The sequence below is a fragment of the Schistocerca gregaria genome, chromosome 2 (genome assembly GCF_023897955.1).
Source record: "Schistocerca gregaria isolate iqSchGreg1 chromosome 2, iqSchGreg1.2, whole genome shotgun sequence".
NCBI classification, from domain to species: Eukaryota; Metazoa; Arthropoda; class Insecta; order Orthoptera; family Acrididae; genus Schistocerca; species Schistocerca gregaria.
The window spans coordinates 428402822-428422817 of NC_064921.1; the positions used below are offsets into that span (position 1 = coordinate 428402822).

General features: G+C 40.8%; 1 protein-coding gene across 1 annotated transcript in view; it reads right to left on the reverse strand.

Moving 5' to 3' along the window:
* The window catches only part of LOC126324303 (glutamate receptor ionotropic, kainate 2-like), a 206047-nt gene that overhangs the window by 101563 nt on the left and 84488 nt on the right, over nt 1–19996 (reverse strand). Inside the window, exons 7-8 of the mRNA XM_049994948.1 lie at nt 17959–18120; nt 9592–9747 (exon numbers count right to left, since the gene is read on the reverse strand). Coding sequence (XP_049850905.1) covers nt 9592–9747; nt 17959–18120 — 318 coding nt within the window. The remainder of the gene's footprint in view (nt 1–9591; nt 9748–17958; nt 18121–19996) is intronic.

Sequence of the window (19996 nt, forward strand, 5' to 3'; positions counted from 1 at the left end):
TGTCGTATTGAAGAAGAACCGTGCCAGATGTGTACGTTGAATCACACTTCAACAAACAGAACAGCTACACTTATGCTTTCTTGTTTCGTAGCTTTTATAGTTGCTGGGGACTTAATTAATTAATTGTGTTAACGGAAATTTCCTTTCATTCTTTGTTGTTATTCTATGCAGTCAGATTGCGTACTAATATTACTCATGGCCAACCGGTTACGAGACTGCGTAACCGGACGGACAGCTACTAAAAATTAAAATTATTCCCATTTTATTTAATTAAACCACCATCACGTGGAGACCGCTGCTTCGGATCGTCCCTTGGAATTCTCTTGATAGTAAAAATAGCAGACAGTAGTATTGTTGTAGTAATTTGTAGTTTAGTAATTGTAGTCTATATTGCATGTGTAGATTTGGTAACTGAACATTTGTAGTTGTCTTGTCATTCTTTTAATGGTATTTTGGCAGAATTTAATTTTTGATGTCTTGTATATGGGTTTGACAATTTTATGCAACTATGAAGATTTTAATTGTTAATTAGGCGTGTTTGTCGGGAATCATTTCGTGTGAATGGTATTGTTGGTGATAAAGTGTTATATTCTGTGTAATTTTCTTATTGTGACGAGTTTTGTATGTTTTGTAAATGATTACGCGATCGATGTAAAAGGCAAAAATGATGGGTAGTGAGAATGACGAAATTGTTAACAGGGCGAACTCTCGCCAACACATGAGAACAGTATGATGAATAATGAAGTAGAAAACAATTTAATAAGTCGAGAAAATAGTCCGGAACCAGTTCAAAATTTTTCACAATCAAAAAATTTTCAGAATTCGAGATTAACGACAGAAGATTCTGGAATAGTATCGAACGCAGATAGCTTTACACCTATGACGAAGGAAGTTGGTTTTGCGGGAAATGTTAGGGGCGTAAAGAATTTCGAACCAGTTAATATGGAGCAGTTGATGAGTGTCAATATTAAATTTGGGATCTGAATTAAAAACAGTGACAACACGGTTAGAAACTGATATGGGAACAATGGAAACACGGTTAGACTCACTGGGATCTCTGGAAACACGGTTAGACTCACTGGGATCTCTGGAAACACGGTTAGACTCACTGGGATCAGAGTTAGGATCTGAATTACAGTGGGATCACAAATAGGAACAATTAAAACTGATATGGGAACAATGGAAACACGGTTAGACTCACGAATAGGGACATGTTTCAAAAACATGAAAGATGAATTAAAGAAAGAAATTAGAGAAGAAGTACAACCGATTTTGAATGCTCACAATAATAGATTAACTTCAATAGAAATCAGACAAAAGGAACAGGATAGAGAACAGGAAGAAAGAGATCGCGTGATAGTACAAAAATTTTCAGAGTTAAATTTACAACGTGCACACGATAAGGAAGAAATATTTGAAAGAATCGAGGAATCGGTACCAAATGACAGAATAAATAACCTAACACAACAGTATGAACAGTTAACTACTGAATGTTTCAATACTGAAACCCGAGTCGCGACACTTACGGAAGACGTAAATAAACAGAAAGAAAAAATAGGTCACTTATTGGAAAGAGTTGAGGAGATTTCAGATAAATTGACAAGTCTTGATATAAATGGGGACAGAGATTCAGATGATACAGCTCCATTGTCATTTGTAGAAACAGAAGAGTACCAGAATTTAAATAAACATGCTGAAAATCAGGGAAAATTTAATGAACGCGTAAAAAGGCAATTTGAAGCGTTACGAAAGCAAGTCAAACAAATTGAAAGCGAAATCGTAGGAAAAGTCAGCAGAAGAAATTTAGAATCACAAATAGCAGAGGGCTTTGAAGAAACTAATTTATTTCATTTACGAGAAGCAACAAGAGAGCGCCAGTCGCTCGAACTTGACAATAATCGACATTGGGACGGGGACAGACGCCGTAGGTCTTTGTCGCAACGAGGCGAAAACTTTGACTATAAACACTTCTTAACTGTTCGGAAATTTAAGATCTTTAGCAACTCTAAGAATGACATACATCCATGTTCATGGTTAGATCAATTTATGTACGCACTCCCACCAAATTGGCCACTAAGTCACAAACTGGAATTTATGTGTGGATATTTAGAAAACGAACCGGCGACTCGCATGCGCGCACTTATTAGAGATTCTAATAATTTAAATGATTTTTATCATGCATTTCTATCGGCATATTGGTCCGAAAACACGCAAGACAGAGTCAAACATAGTCTTATTATGCACCGTAATTTTATACAGTCTGAGTTCCGCACGCCAGCAGAATACTTTGAAGACATGATTCGAAAGTATCAGTTCCTTTCTAACCGTTATAGCCCGACTGAATTAATTCGCATTTGTTTAACTAAGCTGCCACAATCGATAAGACAAATTGCTTTAGCCGGAAGATGTAAAGACGACATTGAGACTTTTAAGACGTTGCTACAAGAACTTGAGTATGACACGGACGACGGGACTTCTTGTAATTTTTTCAGTAACAGAAATTACAATAGATTTTCAGAGAAAAGGGATAGTGATCGGAACGGACGTTATAGCGGTAATTTTGAAAATGACAGACGTAACAGGCAGGACAATAGATACCAGCCTTATGAAAATAACAGACGGTCTAACAGAAATTACTCAGACAATTATAATAACGGAAATTCCTACCGGAATGATCAGTCATACGGAAACAGTAATTGGTATCATCAAGACAGAAATTATTCATACAATAATAGAAATTCTTACTACAGAAATAACCAGGGTAGTAGATATAACAATAATTTCAGAAGTGACAGTCGAAATTACACAAGAAGCAGTCATGCAGATAGACAGGAAAATAGAAATTTTAATTACAGACGCAACCAAGAATGTACATCTAACAGACAGGAGGGACCTAATTGGCATTCTCCGCGTTACAGAAATTCAGAGAGACAAGTGCAAATCGTAGAAACTGATCCGCGAAATGACGGGAAGAATCAAGGACGTGACGCGAACAATCGCCAATGACTTGTAGCTTCGGCTTCTGGCAGGAATATAGACGGTTCAGAAAGTAATGACACTACGACTTTACACTACGTATGCCTGGAAGACATGATAGACATTTTGCTAGACGAAAAGGAAAACAATGTAGACGCATTTTTACATCCTGTTATTGAAGTTGTGTGGGTAAGAATACGTTCACTGCAGTTTTAGAGTCTGGGAGCCCATTGAATGTTATTACTGAATCAGTTTTTTGTATATGTGTAAGAACTATTGCTTGCCCTGTGTTACCTGTTTCTAAAACTACAATTCGAGGAGCTATTTCCGGAAAAACTGTGGAAGTCAAACAACAGACCAACTTAAATTTCATTTGTCAAGGACATGAATTTTCTGCTAATTTTATTATTGTTCCATTACTCAGTACACAAATTATATTAGGTATGGAATTTCTTAACACACATAAGGCAATTTTAAACTTTAAGGAAGGAAGTGTGAACTTGACTGTTGCTGAAATGCCGAAACGTTTGAAATTTTTCGAGTGTTTAACAAAATTTGAATCAGACACAAAATGTTTAAGGTTTCTTACTTCTGATGTTTTCGCTGAGCATTATGACGACAATGTGTTCATTCATGACAACGACAAAAGATACAGAGACGCGATGGATGATATAATTAATAGCGAAGAATTAATTAATGAAAGGGTTAAGAAAGCTGAAGTGCCAGATGATGTTGCAAGAGAAGAACTGCACCAAACTTTGACTTCACATGCTACAGTATGTAGTCATGACACAGGAACTATACAAGGCTAACAATATTTATTTAAAGTAAAAGAACACACACCATTTCGAGGAAAAACGTACGCTATTCCTTTGGCTTACAGAGACAAGGTTAAGAGTGAACTTCAATACATGTTAGATCAAGGCATTATTGAGCCAGCAGTCAGTCCTTATACCAGCCCATTACACGTTGTTTTTAAAAAGGATGGGTTAATTCGTTTGGTTCTGGATTCCAGACAGATAAATAATATCATAATTCCTGAAACTGACCGTCCACAAAATCTAGATGAACTTCTTCAACATTTCCGTGGAATTAAAGTTACATCCACGATTGATATGAGCGCATGTTTTTGGCAAATAGAACTTCACCCTGATTGTAGAAAATACACTGCCTTTTTAGCCTTTGGTAACTGTTATCAGTTTCGGAAATTACCGTTTGGACTTACTGTATCTTAAGCAGCATTCATTCGTAGTTTAAACCGAATTTTACCTGTTTATCTTCGTGACAATATTACTTCATATGTTGACGATATTCTTATTGCTAAACGTTCTTGGAGTGAGCATAACAAAATTTTGGATACATTATTACGTATTTTTGCAAGAGTTGGCATTACAGTGAACTTGAAAAAATCTGAATTTGGTCGTTCTCAGGTGAAATTTCTTGGTCATATTATTTCTACAGAAGGTATTCTTCCTGATCCAGAGAAACTAGACGCTATTCGTAATTATGCTGTTCCTACTATAAAACGTGATGTTCGTAGTTTCCTTGGTGTCTGTAATTTTCTTAGACGCTTTGTTAGATTGGACAATTTGGCCACACCTCGTTTATGTGAACTATCTGGAAAGAATTCTAATTGGTGTTGGGATGAGGAAGCTCAATCAGAATTTGAACAACTTCGTGATGCTTTAGGTGCTGCTCCACTTCTTTCACATCCGGATTTATCTAACGATTTTTGTTTGGCGACGGACTCATCATACAAAGGCCTAGGTGCACACTTATTTCAAGAGACAGAAGAAAACGGCGTTGTAGTACAGAAAACTATTACATTTGGAAGACGTGTTCTCTCTAAATCAGAAAGAATTATTCGATTACGGAAATATAAGTTTTGGCTGTTGTTTGGGCTTTCACAAAATTTCGCATCTTTTTGTATGGCAGACATACTAAGGTTTACACCGATCATCGAGCTCTGATATTTCTTAAGTCAACAAAATTAACTCTTGGAAGATTGTCACGATGGGCGCTGTATCTACAGGAATTTGACTTTAGTATTGTTTACATACAGGGTTCTTCAAATATTATTGCTGATGCTTTATCACGTGTCCCTATGGGTTTGAAACAAAGTGCTGAGCAGGACTGCAAAGAAAACAATTATTGTTTGATGTATATTCAAGGTGTTGCGTTTGAAAATTTTATTTCGTCTTCGCTCCAGGACATCGCTAAGGAGCAAAACAAGGATCCACTCTGGAAGGACATTAAGGAGAAGTGGAGGAGGAAGGAAAGCGTAGCGATTAGACAGTATTATTTAGTTCGCAATGATATTCTTTTTAAACGAAAATCGGTCGACAACTCTGTTTGGTTAGTTTGCGTTCCTGATGAGTGGGTTAATAAATTGATTTGTTATACACATTTCAGTTATGCACACTTTGGTCCCAAAAAATACTTTCATAAATTACGAGAAAAGTGCTACTTCAGTAATATGGAAAAACGTATTCGATCTGTTCTTGCCAAATGCAAATTATGTCAAAAGGCTAAGCCGTCAACTATTTCTCACAGAGCACCGTTCTCTCCTATCATTCCAGCGAAATTAAAGGACATGGCTGCAGTCGATTTGTTCGGTCCAGTGGTTCGTTCTACTAATGGTTTTGCGTACATTTTGCTAGCAGTGGAATTGACGTCGAAATATGTGTGTTTTACACCTTTACGCAAAGCAACAGCTCGTTCAGTATCTAATGCTTTCATCAAACATTTTCTTAAAGAAATGGGACATGTTGATAAGGTTATATCAGATAATGGATCACAGTTTCGACCCTACGGCGTCGTAAGATTAAACCGATTTTCATTTCACTTTTTCACCCTCAATCAACGCTTCAGAGAGATGGATGAAGGAAATCAAAAAATTGTGTTGAGTTTATTGTCATCAGAATCACAGAACGTGGGATCAGTATCTTCATATTTTTCAAAACATTCTGAATGAACTCCCTAATGATTTAACTTCTTTACCGCTTCTATTGATATTAAAAAATAAAGCACCGACAAATCGCATTTCTGAAATCGTTCCTTTTCCGCCTTCACGGAAACTGCGGCATTCTGAAGTTGTCAACCTGGCTCTACAAAATATTGCATCTTGCCACCAATGCTGGCAAAAATACCATCAAATTGTAGCCCGTGGAGGAGGGGCATATGTAAGGTGGCTACACTGAGTCACAGCGCCAGAGATTGGGCCAAAGAGTATTATTCAGCTGCCTCCACTGGCAGTGCTTGTTCAGAACTTGCAGTGGGCAGTTGTAGTTCTGAGGTAGGCGTGATCAGTGCTTGTTGAGACGTTGTCGATAGAGTACTAGTTGTGAACATGTCGTATGCAGTTGTTCTGTTGGGAAAGACACCATATGTTATTCGATTGGGGATGTTGTAATGATCAAAGTGTATTTTTCGTCAATATATATGAAGGTAAAGAAATTTTTTTATTTTAGATGTCCTAAATAACAATGCCCCTTGGTCACAGGTTCAGTCAACAAAGCATCTGGCTCGCGTTCTTGTATTAGACTGTAATTCTGGTTTCTATGTGCAATAATAGTATTTCTGGTTTTTTAAATTACTTCATTGTAAATGACGTTTAAAGCATCTTGTCGTATTGAAGAAGAACCGTGCCAGATGTGTACGTTGAATCACACTTCCACACACAGAACAGCTACACTTATGCTTTCTTGTTTCGTAGCTTTTATAGTTGCTGGGACTTAATTAATTAATTGTGTTAACGGAAATTTCCTTTCATTCTTTGTTGTTATTCTATGCAGTCAGATTGCGTACTAATATTATTCAGGGCCAACCGGTTACGAGGCTGCGTATCCGGACAAACAGCGACTAAAACTAAAAATATTTGCATTATATTCAATTAAGCCCCCATGCACATATCACAGACAAGTTTGATGGGCGACATGTCGGGCGAAAGTGCAGGCCAGGGAAGCAGTGGTACCAATCATTCTTCGAAGGAATCTTGTACATTCCACATCACATGTGACCGGTCATTATGCCGCTGAAATAAGACACGCGCCTGCAGTGGGGGTAGAGTCTCGAGTTCTAAAATCTCCTTCATGTAGCAGTTACTGTTCAGATTGCCTTCAATACGTGCGAGACCAGGTCGCTTGCCATATCCAATGGTGCCCCAATGCTGTTAGCCCTATTGTCTTCATCACGGTAGCATCTAACACTTACAGAGTCATCACGGTTTGAACAGTTGAAGTGGGACTCGTCCAAGAACACTACATTTTCTCACTGAGCACGCCAGTGACGGTGATTACCTATCCACTGCAGAGTGAGGTGTTGGTGGTTTTTGATAAACGGAAGTCGACCCAACCGCATGCGTACCACCAGTCCAGCCCACAGCCGATGGCGTCGAATCGTCGACTCAGACGAGGGAACAAGATGACGATCATCCGCACTGTGATCGTATCTTGTGGCCCAGCAGTCACTGGTCACTGTGTATGTCTCCTTCCACTGGCGCCACACACGCACCACTATCGCACCTGTGTGCCCTGTATCGACTGCAATGTCTCAGTACGACAAACGCGTTACCTGGAGACCAGTCACTCTGCTCCATTCGGAGTCACCCTCATGCTGATATTAGGTCCTTTGACATTGACGAGGAGCAATGGTACCTGCTCTGCAGGTTTCCACTTCGTTTGACGGATCTGCAATGACTGAGTGTCACACTGCGTGGTATGCTGTCAGGAAGGAGAGCGCTGCAGGGCCTACATGCACCTTATCTCTCTGCAATATGAGTCACTTGTTATTGTTTCACTGATCGGATACTGTGTTTCAAGAAATACGTAGCACAAACACGTGCAACCAGGGGCACTGGCGAACTTCTGGTGTACATGGAATTGACATACAGCACCTGCCCTCCCATGGAGACGTACAAAGGCTACTAGTTCAGCCATAGCTGAGCGTTGCGTCTCCTCGGGACATTCCATCGATTATAGTGGCACGAAAATCTTTTCCATAATGAAATCCTTCAAGGATTCTAATATTGAGGAATCTGTGAACATTTGTTTGCTGGAAGACATAACGCTTTAATTTTTTCACAGACACTAAATTTTACGCCTAGTGTAAAGTCAAGCTACTTTTAGTGATTTTACCATTTAATTTTATCCTCGCATGCACAGGCGCATGACAGACGAGCAGCATTCAACAGAGTGCGCTAAGACCAAGCGAAGTCAGTCACGTGTATGGGCCACTGCGCAAGCTTGTGGTATAAACTTAGTGGTTCACGTCAGAAATCAGCAGTTGTAAAATTTATCTGATGAAAGCTGTCTGGCTTTCGGACGAAATATCGTGGTTAGAAATTGGTATCATTCAGTTGCAATTCGGAAATCTCATAGAATGCGTCTCATACAGCTCGATAAATTATGTTTCTTTGTTATCTTGGCAGCAGCACGAAGTCCTGTAGCCGTTTGATGTTCTGGTGTTGTGTCTTCACTGCATGAGTTTTCCGTGTCCTCGGAACGTACGGTATCCAAACAACTTACGAGAATTAGACGGGTTAAGTCTTATACAACTGCCGATATTTCGACAGTGAATAGCCCCTCATTTTCAAGGTACCAATGCGATGACAGAGTGCTGTGTAAGGACATTTAAAGTATCGGTATCCGGGCTACACCGACGAAGAACCAAGTACGTCGTGTACATGAAGAGAACACACACACTGGCGCCACCACACAGTCAAGAATGACCAACGTCATAACCTACCGATAGTGAACATTAATTACTAACTGATGTCTAAGTAATAATAAAACTCTCCCGTTGCTGTTTGATTTGGCAAAAAGATGTATTGTAAGCAGAATTTAAGTAAGAACCCCCGTCTCTAAGTATAAAGTTACCTGTTAATTTAATCTTAATTGCTTCCTTAGCAAACTCTTCAAATAGCTGGAAGTGCACGTCAGAAACTCTGTGTTGTTATAGTGCATAGGACGGCGGGTACCAAGGGAATATTCATCAACAGCGAATTTGCTTGGCTCTTGCAAGTGTGTGTGACGCTTATGCTCTATGCACCGTTCCTCCGCAGTCCTGATGGTCTGACGAATGCACGAAAAGCCACAACTGCTAGGAATTCGGCAAACAGAAGTCTTACGCAAACCAAGGTTATACTTTATAGACCATGTATGGTAGTCGAAATACATAATTCTCGTGCGTTTCCGCAGAATTCGACCAATCTTGTTGGAAATGCTACCTGCGTAAGCCAAAAATGCCGTCGAAATAAGTACACCCCGTTATTTTCACTACTTACACTATTCACTGTAGGTGGATTGCGCAATGCATGTCTGATCACTCTTTCACTATAACTGTTCTGGCGAAGCGTGACTTCGAGGCTGAAATTGATGGTCTCAGATGACGTCGGCAAGGTACGGAGTAACCCTTCTCAATGAGTAGGATGATGACAGTTATGATGCTGGATGCGCTCTCTCGTTGCATTATGCCCTAAAAATGAGGGAGTGCTCAATATCAGTGGTTGCCTAAGACATCATGCGGGTACATTCCCGTAAGCTCCTTGAGCATTTTATACGCCGAGACATCCACGTCTGACGATGCATGGTACTTGTCACGGTGGCGCTTACTCACGTCGCGGATGAAGTCCCTCACGCTGATGCCGTGGTCCCAGACGGCCTCCTCGTCCAGGCAGCTTAGCGGCCAGGTCCGCAGGCGACCGATGGTGCTGGCCTGGAACAGCGCCGCGGCCAGCACGCGGACGGCGTCGTACGTCAGCGCTGACTCCACCTGCAACCCAATCATGGGGAAAGCTCTGCTTAGTTTAAGATGAGCCATCATTGATGTGGATGTCGGGCTGCGGCTGGTCATAAAATTGTGGGAGTAAGAAATACCAGCAGTGGTGCTTTTTATGAAATTCCCAAAGAAAGCAGGTGTTGACACATGTGAAAATTACCGAACTATCAGTTTAATAAGAAACGGCTGCAAAATACTATCACGAATTCTTTAAAGACGAATGAAAAACTGGTAGAGGCCGACATCGGGGAAGATTAATGTTGGAACACGTGAGGCAATATTGACCTTATGACTAATCTTAGAAGAAAGATTAAGGAAAGGCAAACCTACGTTTCTAGCATTTGTAGACTTAGAGAAAGCTTTTGACAATGTTGACTGGAATACTCTATTTCAAAGTCTAAAAGGTGGCAGGGGTGAAATACAGGGAGTGAAAGGCTATTTATAATTTGTACAGAAACCAGATGGCAGTTATAAGAGTCGAGGGGCATGAAAGGGAAGCAGCGGTTGGGAAGGGAGTGAGACAGGATTGTAGCCTGTCCCCGATGTTATTCAATCTGTATTTTGAGCAAGTAGTAAATGAAACAAAAGAACAATTCGCAGTAGGAATTAAAATCCATGGAGATGAAATAAAAACTTTGAGGTTCTTCGATGACATTGTAATTCTTTCAGAGACAGCAAAGGACCTGGAAGAGCAGTTGAACGAAATGGACAGTATCTTGAAAGGAAGATATAAGATGAACATCAACAAAAGCAAAACGAGGATAATGGAATGTACTTCAATTAAATCGGGTGATGCTGCGTGAATTAGATTAGGAAATGAGACACTTAAAGTAGTAAATGATTTTTGCTACTTTGGGGGCAAAATAACTGATGATGGTCGAAGTATAGAGGATATAAAGTGTAGACTGGCAATGGCAAGGAAAGAGTTTCTGAAGAAGAGAATTTTGTTCACATCTAGTTTAGATTTAAGTGTCACGAAGTCGTTTCCGAAAGTATTTGTACGGATTGTAGCCATGTATGGAAGTGAAACGTGCACGATAAATAGTTTAGACAAGAAGAGAATAGAAGATTTCGAAATGTGGTGCTACAGAAGAATGCTGAAGATTAGATAACTAATGAGGAGGTATTGAATAGAACTGGCAGAAGGGAAAATTGTGGCACAACTTGACTAGAAGAAGGGATCGGTTGGTAGGGCATATTCTGAGGCATCACGGGATCACCAGTTTAGTATTGGAGGGCAGCGTGGTGGGTAAAAATCGTGGACGGAGACCAAGAGATGAATACACTAAACAGATTCAGAAAGATGTAGGTTGCAGTAGGTACTGGGAGATGAAGAAGGTTGCACAGGATAGAGTAGCATGGAGAGCTGTATCAAACCAGTCTCAGGGCTGAGGACCACAACAACAAAATTAATTACACGACCAGTTTTGACATTACATTGCTATCATAGTCAGACCCCTAAGCAAACTGAATAGAAATATCCAACGGTCCGTGCGTTAGGACAGGTACCATGTATATTAACTGGTCTTAAGGATTTCTGTTTACACTATGTTTACACTCCAGCCATTTAACAACAACAGCTATCGTTACATCTCTGGAGCGCTGACATCGTATAAATACAAATCCTTGAGACCAGTGAATATACATCGTATCTGTTCTAGTGCGCCGAGGCCTGCTTATCACCATTCAGGATGTATATACATGTTGATTTTTTTGTACCCAGGACTGATCGATGGAGGATACGGATAAAAAAAGGTCTAATGAACTTACGCCCGGAAATGGATGGTTTCCATGCTAGAGACCATTTATTCAGTCACACATTGTTGCAGAGACTGGGGTCTAATACGCGCTGTACCATACAACCACAGCTGCAGTGTGCATGGTTTCCTCCTAGAGGGTGGTATTGATCCTCATACTTCATGTCCTAGCGCCCTTTCCTGCCATGGTAATAATTAATACTGCGTCTATCAATTCTTTTGCTGACTCACCTTGTAGTGGATGTGATATAAGCTGTACACAATGGTTCCGTATTCGAATAGATAGCTTGTCGACATGGTATTTCCTTCGGAAAGGCAAATGGCAACGGGCGGCGGACAGCAAGGTTGTATCAGGAGACCTACTCCCGCCGACAACAACCACAGCATTCAATGTTTGCAACAGGGTTTCGCCATTTTTCTGAGGCAGAGTGGTTTCAGGAAGCAGGAAATCATGAAAGACTTACCCGAAATGTTCGGACACGAGACTCGGAGGAAAATGTGATGAACACTGTGGAAGGCGACAGTCTTGCCAGCACAAGGCAGTTGGCCCGCCACAACAGGGTAAGCCAAACGACCGTGTGGAACCTTCTCCATGACAACTGTTACTGCCCTTATGACTTAAGCGTGTGCAGGGCTTACTAGCGACAGATTTTGCACATCGGGAGCAGTTTTGTCAATGGTTTTTCCACCGGGTAACCACGATTTCAGGATTTGTGTATCCACCCTATTCACAGATGAAGGCACATTTACGCGGAGTGGTATCTTCAGCTTTCGTATCAGTGATCACCGTGGTATGGTGACAGCAAACCATCAGCGTCGATGCAGCTGGAATGCGTGGGCCGCGATAATTGGCGATCGTATTTTGGTACCAGTCTTCGCCTAACAGACCCACTCCCTTCGTCGTTAACGCCCGGACGCACTTCAGTCGTGTCTTCTCTCGTCGGGGTCCAGTTGCATGGCCTGCTCGTTCACCGGATCTCAACCCGTGTGATTTCTGGTTATGGGGCCATGTCAAAAGTTTCGTGTATGCATAGCCGATTCCAGAAGTGGACACCTGGAGCAGCGTATTCATGCTGACTTTGACAGTGTTCGGATGCAACCTGTCCGACGTGAACGTGTGAGGCAGAACATGCTAGGCTCATACATGCATGCTCAAATGGTTCAAATGGCTCTGAGTAGCATGGGACTTAACATCTGAGGTCATTAGTCCCCTAGAACTTAGAACTACCTAAGCCTAACTAACCTAAGGAGATCACACACATCCATGCCCGAGGCAGGATTCGAACCTGCCACCGTAGCAGTCACGCGGTTCCGGACTAAAACGCCTAGAACCGCTCGGCCACCGCGGTCAGCTACATGCATGCGTTGAGCCACGTGGAAACCATTTTCCAAACATACTGTAATTGCGGCTGCATGGTACAGCGCGCACTAGACCGGAGTCGCTGTAACATTTTATGATTGAATAAATAGTATCTAGCATGGAAACAATGCATTCCTAGAGACAAGTTCATTAGAGCTTCTTTTGCGTATCCTCTCAGCGGTTAATCTCTAGAGTTTGTACCACTTGGAAAAAAATCACCCTACATACATATTCACTGTGATTTGCAGCTTTGGCACTGGCACCCATTCTAAACTTGTTCGGTTCTGTTTCCGGTGCTACGAAGAAATTTTGCTTTAGAAATACCAATAGCAAGAAAATAAGAGACGACAGGACATACACTTCTACCACCTTATTCAGGACAGAAGTTTTGATTTAAACACGTAAAGTCTGCAAAATGTGTACGAGCATCGTGTCTTAGACTCTCGTTATCTTTGGCTTTGCATGTGATAGCTGCCAAACATTACCTTATGCGTATTTTCTGGTGGTTAGCAATTGTGGTGTAGTTCAGACAATGGTTGCAGCACCAGCTCGCGGGGTCATAGTGATTTTGAAGGTAGAAGTTGAGGGCGGCTGAGTTAACACCTAAGGTGGGAAACAGACACATGATAGTTAAGGTGGTAGGTGTTCAAGCTGTTATATACAGGGTTATATAATTTCAAATACAGTGCTTGACAAGAAAAGTGAAGCTCCTTGAAGTGGAGGAGGAAAAGAAGCTTCAGGGTTTGAGAGGGTGACGTTATTTCAGTGATTACAAAATCAAGTCAATTTTAAAAGGAATTTGGGAGTATGTGCTTACTTATCGGTATGACGTTGCACCCCCTCTGTCCTGGATACAAGCTCGATTCGCTTGGATAGAGTGTCTCTTCTGAGGCCAGTTGGCCTACAACTGTTGTAACTGGTCCTCGAGATCCAGGGTACTGGTGCTGGGATAACGTTTATGTCCGAGATGGTTCTGTCGGGGACACATCTGATGATCTTACTCGCCCAGTGCGTACCTCAACGCCACGCACATAGTTCGTAGAGGCTAGTTCCACGTGTGGACGAGTACTGTCATGTTGAAAAATGACACCACGATATTGTCGCATGAGAGGTAACACGTGAGTATGGAGGATGTCCTTGCCGTACAGCTGTGTTTCAGAGGTGCGTCAGTCACTACCATCTGCGACGTTAAATTACACCGGATGGCTTCAAAAAAATGGCTCTGAGCACTATGGGACTTAACATCTGTGGTCATCAGTCCCCTAGAACTTAGAACTACTTAAACCTAACTAACCTAAGGACATCACACACATTCATGCCCGAGGTAGGATTCGAACCTGTGACCGTAGCGGTCACGCGGTTCCAGACTGAAGCGCCTAGAACCGCACGGCCACACCGGCCGGCCCGGATGGCTTCCTACACCATTAAGCCGGGAGTAAAATTGGAATAACAGAGCCTCTCCCCGGGCCGACGCTATATTATGATAGTCATTGGGGGGTAACGCAGAACCGCGATTCGTTGCTGAAGGCAATGCGGCGCCAATAATCATCAGTCCATGCTTCCCAGTCATGGCACCACTCCAAACGCAGCTCATTTGTGTTGTGGTGTTAAACGGCAGCCTACCCATGGAACGGTAGTTACCTAGTCCGGCTGCTGCTGGTCTCCGATCAAAGATGCGGGACGACGTAGAATGTTGCAGGGAGCTCATAACCTTTTCTCGGATGGCCGGCGCGGACGTGAAGCGCACAGTTCGGCTAGCCTCCCATATCGGGGTCAGACATGATTGATGGGGGCCTTGACGATCAACGTTCCTGTATTCACACGCAGTCACTCTTCCTTGGAGCCAGTGACAGATCCGAAAGCCCCACAAATCTGGATATTGCACGATATGACCTTCCGGCCAATTGGAGACTTACAACATGGCACCTATCAAACTCTGTCCGGTGCTGATAACCCTGTCTCACACACGGCATCTCCTTGCCATTCACAGAGCTCACTTAACATCTGACGCTGTTCATCCCCCTTACTTACTCTACCAGGTAACAACGCTAAACACCAGCCACACTAAGGCACCCGGGTGACCGTTACAGAGGCCGTGCGGTTCTGGGCGCTACAGTCTGGAACCGAGCGACCGCTACGTTCGCAGGTTCGAATCCTGCCTCCGGCATGGATGTGTGTGATGTCCTTAGGTTAGTTAGGTTTAATTAGTTCTAAGTTCTAGGCGATTGATGACCTCAGAATTTAAGTCGCATGGTACTCAGAGCCATTTTGACCCTTACAGAATATGGTCACTCAAATTATTTACGTAACCGGCGATGGTGTGTACGTATACGAAGTTATATTGATATTCAGTCATGCCCCTTGGGTACTATACCTTCTCTATCCCACCGTGTCCTTTCGGTACTATACTTTTTTGTCGGGCCTTGTATGAAGATTAGTCAGTAGACATAAATTTAACAAATTTTCGCCTTGAGGGGCAGTAAATTTACGTGTTAGCGTGGACATCAGCACGCTGAATAACTCCATAGGTGACATTACTACTTTTATAATCAGATTCGTACTGAACTAACATGAACAAACTGTAGAAGAAACGGACTTTAATTTGTGAATTATATCAGTGTGAATGGGAAGGACGTAGTTACACCTTTTTTGTTGCTTTAAAATTAATAAACTAATTCAAAGGACATCTCGTTTACTTGAAGAGGTTCGTTGACATCACTAATTATTAATTTTGTGTGGCAATTAATTATGAGCACTTCCGGGCAGCGGGGCACGCGTTAATCATATGTCAGCCATCATCTTTTGTAAGTTGTCTTCCTTCGGAATACCGGAGTGCTGTGAAGTTAAATAACTTATAGTATTTCGAAGAAGGAACGGGAGCATACGAATTCCCTACTCACTCACAGAATGAAAGCGTAAAGTTTTCCTTGCCAGATTTTGAGAACAGTAATTTATCTGCACAGGCCTTGATTTATCTTCTTCCTTTGTTACATTTTATTATTAATCCATAACAAATGAGTCTAACATTTGACATGCCCTGTCTGTGCTACACACAGCACAGTTATATCCTTCACACGTCACACGAAATGGCTGCTTGAAAACAGTGATAAGACATAGCAATGAGACTTGAAACATTTTTATCTTTGATAACTATACGTCTGTTTTCACCTAACTGAGAAGAAACTGAACAGAATCAAGGATAAAATATTGATAACTCCTGTGATTAAAGAATATTGTGCTAGAAAGAGAGAGTATCTAATTCAGAGGACGACCTGTAGTCAACAGATGAAACATCATTCCCATCATTGTTTCCAAATCCTCGTCTGTTATTAACAAAGAGAAAAACATGCATTATGCTAAAAGAAAGCAACCCTTCAACAACAAGAAGTTATGTCTTATCGAAGCAAGAAATTGGTAATCCTAACGAATTAAAAATAAAAACAGAAAAGAACATCACCCTTTAGACACCCCTTTTGCAAACCATCTGAATATTTGGATTTAAGGATTGAAAAATTCTGTTAGCTACATGGGAAATAGCAGTTTTTGTGGTAAAGTTGTGTTACAACTGATTTTGTGTTGTAAGAAAGACTGTGTATTAACAAATGTAGCCATTTACATTCTTTGAAAGATATCCATGTAAGTAAGCTGACATCAAGGTACCAATAGGAGGTCAACAACAACTCTTTAATATGACTGAGACAACATTGGTTTTATTAAAGTAGCAGTTGTCTCCCTCATTTGTGAGGTAAGCTTTTGCTGGCACAAGCACAAATATTACTAAGCAGTATAGTGATAGTTTTTGATAATACAGCATAAAGATTATACTACAATTTTTTTAAAGGTTCTCTTGTATTTTGTAAATGTATACCTTGACTAGGTATCCTTATTGATGGAATCTTCAGAACACGATACATGAACGAATTTCAGTAACCTTTGTCGTGCAGGACATGATCTCAGCACCATTTACATCGTGTAACGCTTTCATTGAGTGAACAGAAATTCAGTGTAGTCAACGTTCTACAAGCATTTAGCTTTTCATTGAAGAAGCAAGTTGTTCAAGCTGATGACTGAACTGTCTCATCACTCATGTCGGATTATCTGTTCAGCAGTTAACGATATCACTCGTGAGTGCTGATTTTCGTGTGTTAATACTCACTGCTAATAGACTCTTAGTTGGAAAAATGGATGCGGTAATTATTTTAGACTATATGGTCCTCAGTGTCACCCTTCGAGTATCCATGCTATGAATGAATAGGTATCAGTCCACGACAACAAGGATGGATATACAATGGAGTAGAGTTCCTGTATACCAACCTACGCACCAGTATTATGAGTTAAATCAATAGGTCTTCACGACTTCCCACGGAATGAAGGTAAGACACTTTTGTCCGTTGGTCTTCTGCCGCCCCTTGGTGCTTACGCACGAGCAACTAATGAATCAGAACCAGGCAACACCCCGTCTCTTCATTTCAGTTACGTAATAACTGTTAGCCACAGACACAAAACGACTATATATTTCACAAACACTCATAACAACTGTCCACATAATACAACTTCACAGCTGTTGTATAACTCACAAGTAGGAGCAGGCCGATAACAAACTATCTCTATTACGAAATCGTCTGGGAAGTACTGTATCCTGCCTCACATTCTAATCACGCGCAGTGACAGACACTAATATTAAAAAAACCACATCTGATCAACAAGGTACACCGATCCAGTATCAAACATATGTCATAGAGCAGGGTCGAATTATGTTACCACTGCTTTAATACTGTAGGTACCGAAACACTGCTTGTTCCAGTTATGCTGATTACCACATACATATGCTACATAATAATCAAAATTTAGGTTTTGCAATGCAGTTCAGCGGTATTATGCCATCGTTTCTAACTAAATTTACTTGTGGAAGCAAGAATACGACATTGAGATTAATTACAATTAATGTGGCTTCAAGGCAGAAATTTGTTAGATTATTACTGGCAACTTCCAATCATCACTAAATATAAATTGCTGTTTGTTCTATTAATAAAAAGAATAAACAGACAACGATGCTTAAGTGAGGAGTTTAGCAAGAATAAAACATACCCGCATCGTATGCGGAGTGATTGTGACAGGAGTTTTATTCCAACGGTATTCGAAGTCCTGCATCGTCTTCAGAACGGCTTCGCTGTCAGGCTGGATGAGTCGCAGTGTTGTGATGTTGGTACCACTGAGACGAAACTGAGTCAAATCCAAAGTGTGGGCATCCTGTCAACATAAAATCATAACATCCTGCGTATTAATAAGGAAAATATATGAAAGAAAGAATGAGGGCTATTTGTCTGTTTCAAAGAGACATTAACGTTTCAAAATATCGAACTATGGATATAAAACCATGACAGAAACTTAAAGTGATCTTACTGAAAATCGTGTTTTGGTTAATAGAATTTGGTTTTCTGAATTTTGTAATTATGCTATTTTAATTTTTACTGGAATATAGTAAAGAAGTAACTAATGAACAATTCACTTTGTATCAAGAAATATCTAGGAATTTTGAAAAGTTTATGTTTCCAACCGCGTTCAGTTTCAACTATAAAAATATTTCGGGAGAATTATAAACCGGCGGCGGGTACACATATTAGCTGTAAGGCGTGTCTTCGAATCATGTCTTCTAGAGTATGATCGGAAATGTGAATAAGGATGTGTGCCTTTGAGTTCTTGTACCGTAAAAGGAGAAAAATTTTACATTTATCGGAGTTTCTACGTAGTAGTACCAAGGGTAAATGAAATACGTAGCCCAAAACACACAGTTGGTTTGGTTATCAGAAATAAGAGAAATCATCATGTTAGTAGAATTTGTAGAGAATAGTAAAACTGAATGCACTTGGATACAACGGTAACTTCGCATATGGTCTCATAGCGCGAATCAAGTGATACAAATGAGTCTATAGCAATTGTTCAGTTCCTTGCAGTTTTCACAGACACGAAGAACTTTCTGGTGGTATCAATATCACTCCATTTCACGAAGAAGTTGGAACTAGTGGTACCAATTCATGCTTTTAAGTGTCTTTGATTACTGATTCTCTGATTACTATTAACATTATTAGGTATTGAAAGGTATTTCTTAAACTGCACAACTGCATTCTAGAGACCACTAAATTATGAAGATATTATGTTAGTTGGAGTCTGTTGGTAAAATGGCGATAGAATCCTGCAGAATGGTTTTGTCCGCGATGATAATTTTGTGATTAAAAGCAGTAACTTACTCTCATTGGTCATTGAAAGGAATGAAAAAATACAAAAAAATTCTTCCTGTACAAAACACGCTTCTGTTAGTCTAATATTCTTGAAACACCACTTAGATGACTAAACTGCGAAAGTGAAAGGAAAAAAATGCGTATATTCTGTACAATGACAATAATTTTCAGAACTTTAGAAACCAAACGAAGCTTAACGTATTTGGTAAAGGAATCAAACAAAGTCAAACGAGATACATTAGAGGTATCGGAAATGCGACGAAAAGACGAAACACAAACATATTTTTACAAGAGGATATTTGTTTCGTTAAAAAGGAAAGTCAGTTGTGGCCTTAGTTGTGAACTAGACGAATAAAAACTATATTAAAGGAATCTCTATAAAAAAATATTTTCTGAAATGTATAAGCCAAATGTTCGGCTGGTACGTTTCATGTCTCTCTTTTATTGCTCCGACTTACATAAATCTGTATGACGCTGTCAAGGGTAATGATGTCCACCTGGCTAGTTTTGTGTCTTAAAGAGTCACTTCTGGCACAACTAGGTGCACTGGCACTGGAAGGAATCCGCACGGCAGATTAATAACGAGGGTCGGTGTACCAGCCAGCATGGATGTAGTTTTTAGGCGGTTTCTCACTTACCTCTAGGTGAATACCGGGTTGATACCCAAGCTCCACCTCAGTTACACGATTCGGAAACATTTAGAAAACCTTCGCTCACTTTCACGTGCATAACACAACACCCAAACAGTCGGGGTATTCACGTTTCGTCCCAGTGGGTAATGGAAAGGTGACAGGAAGGGCATCTGGCTACACCTTCAACTAACTGTACGAAATCCATAAATGACATTGCTGTCCCTGCTAAAAGAACATCTCGGGGATGCGTTTTTC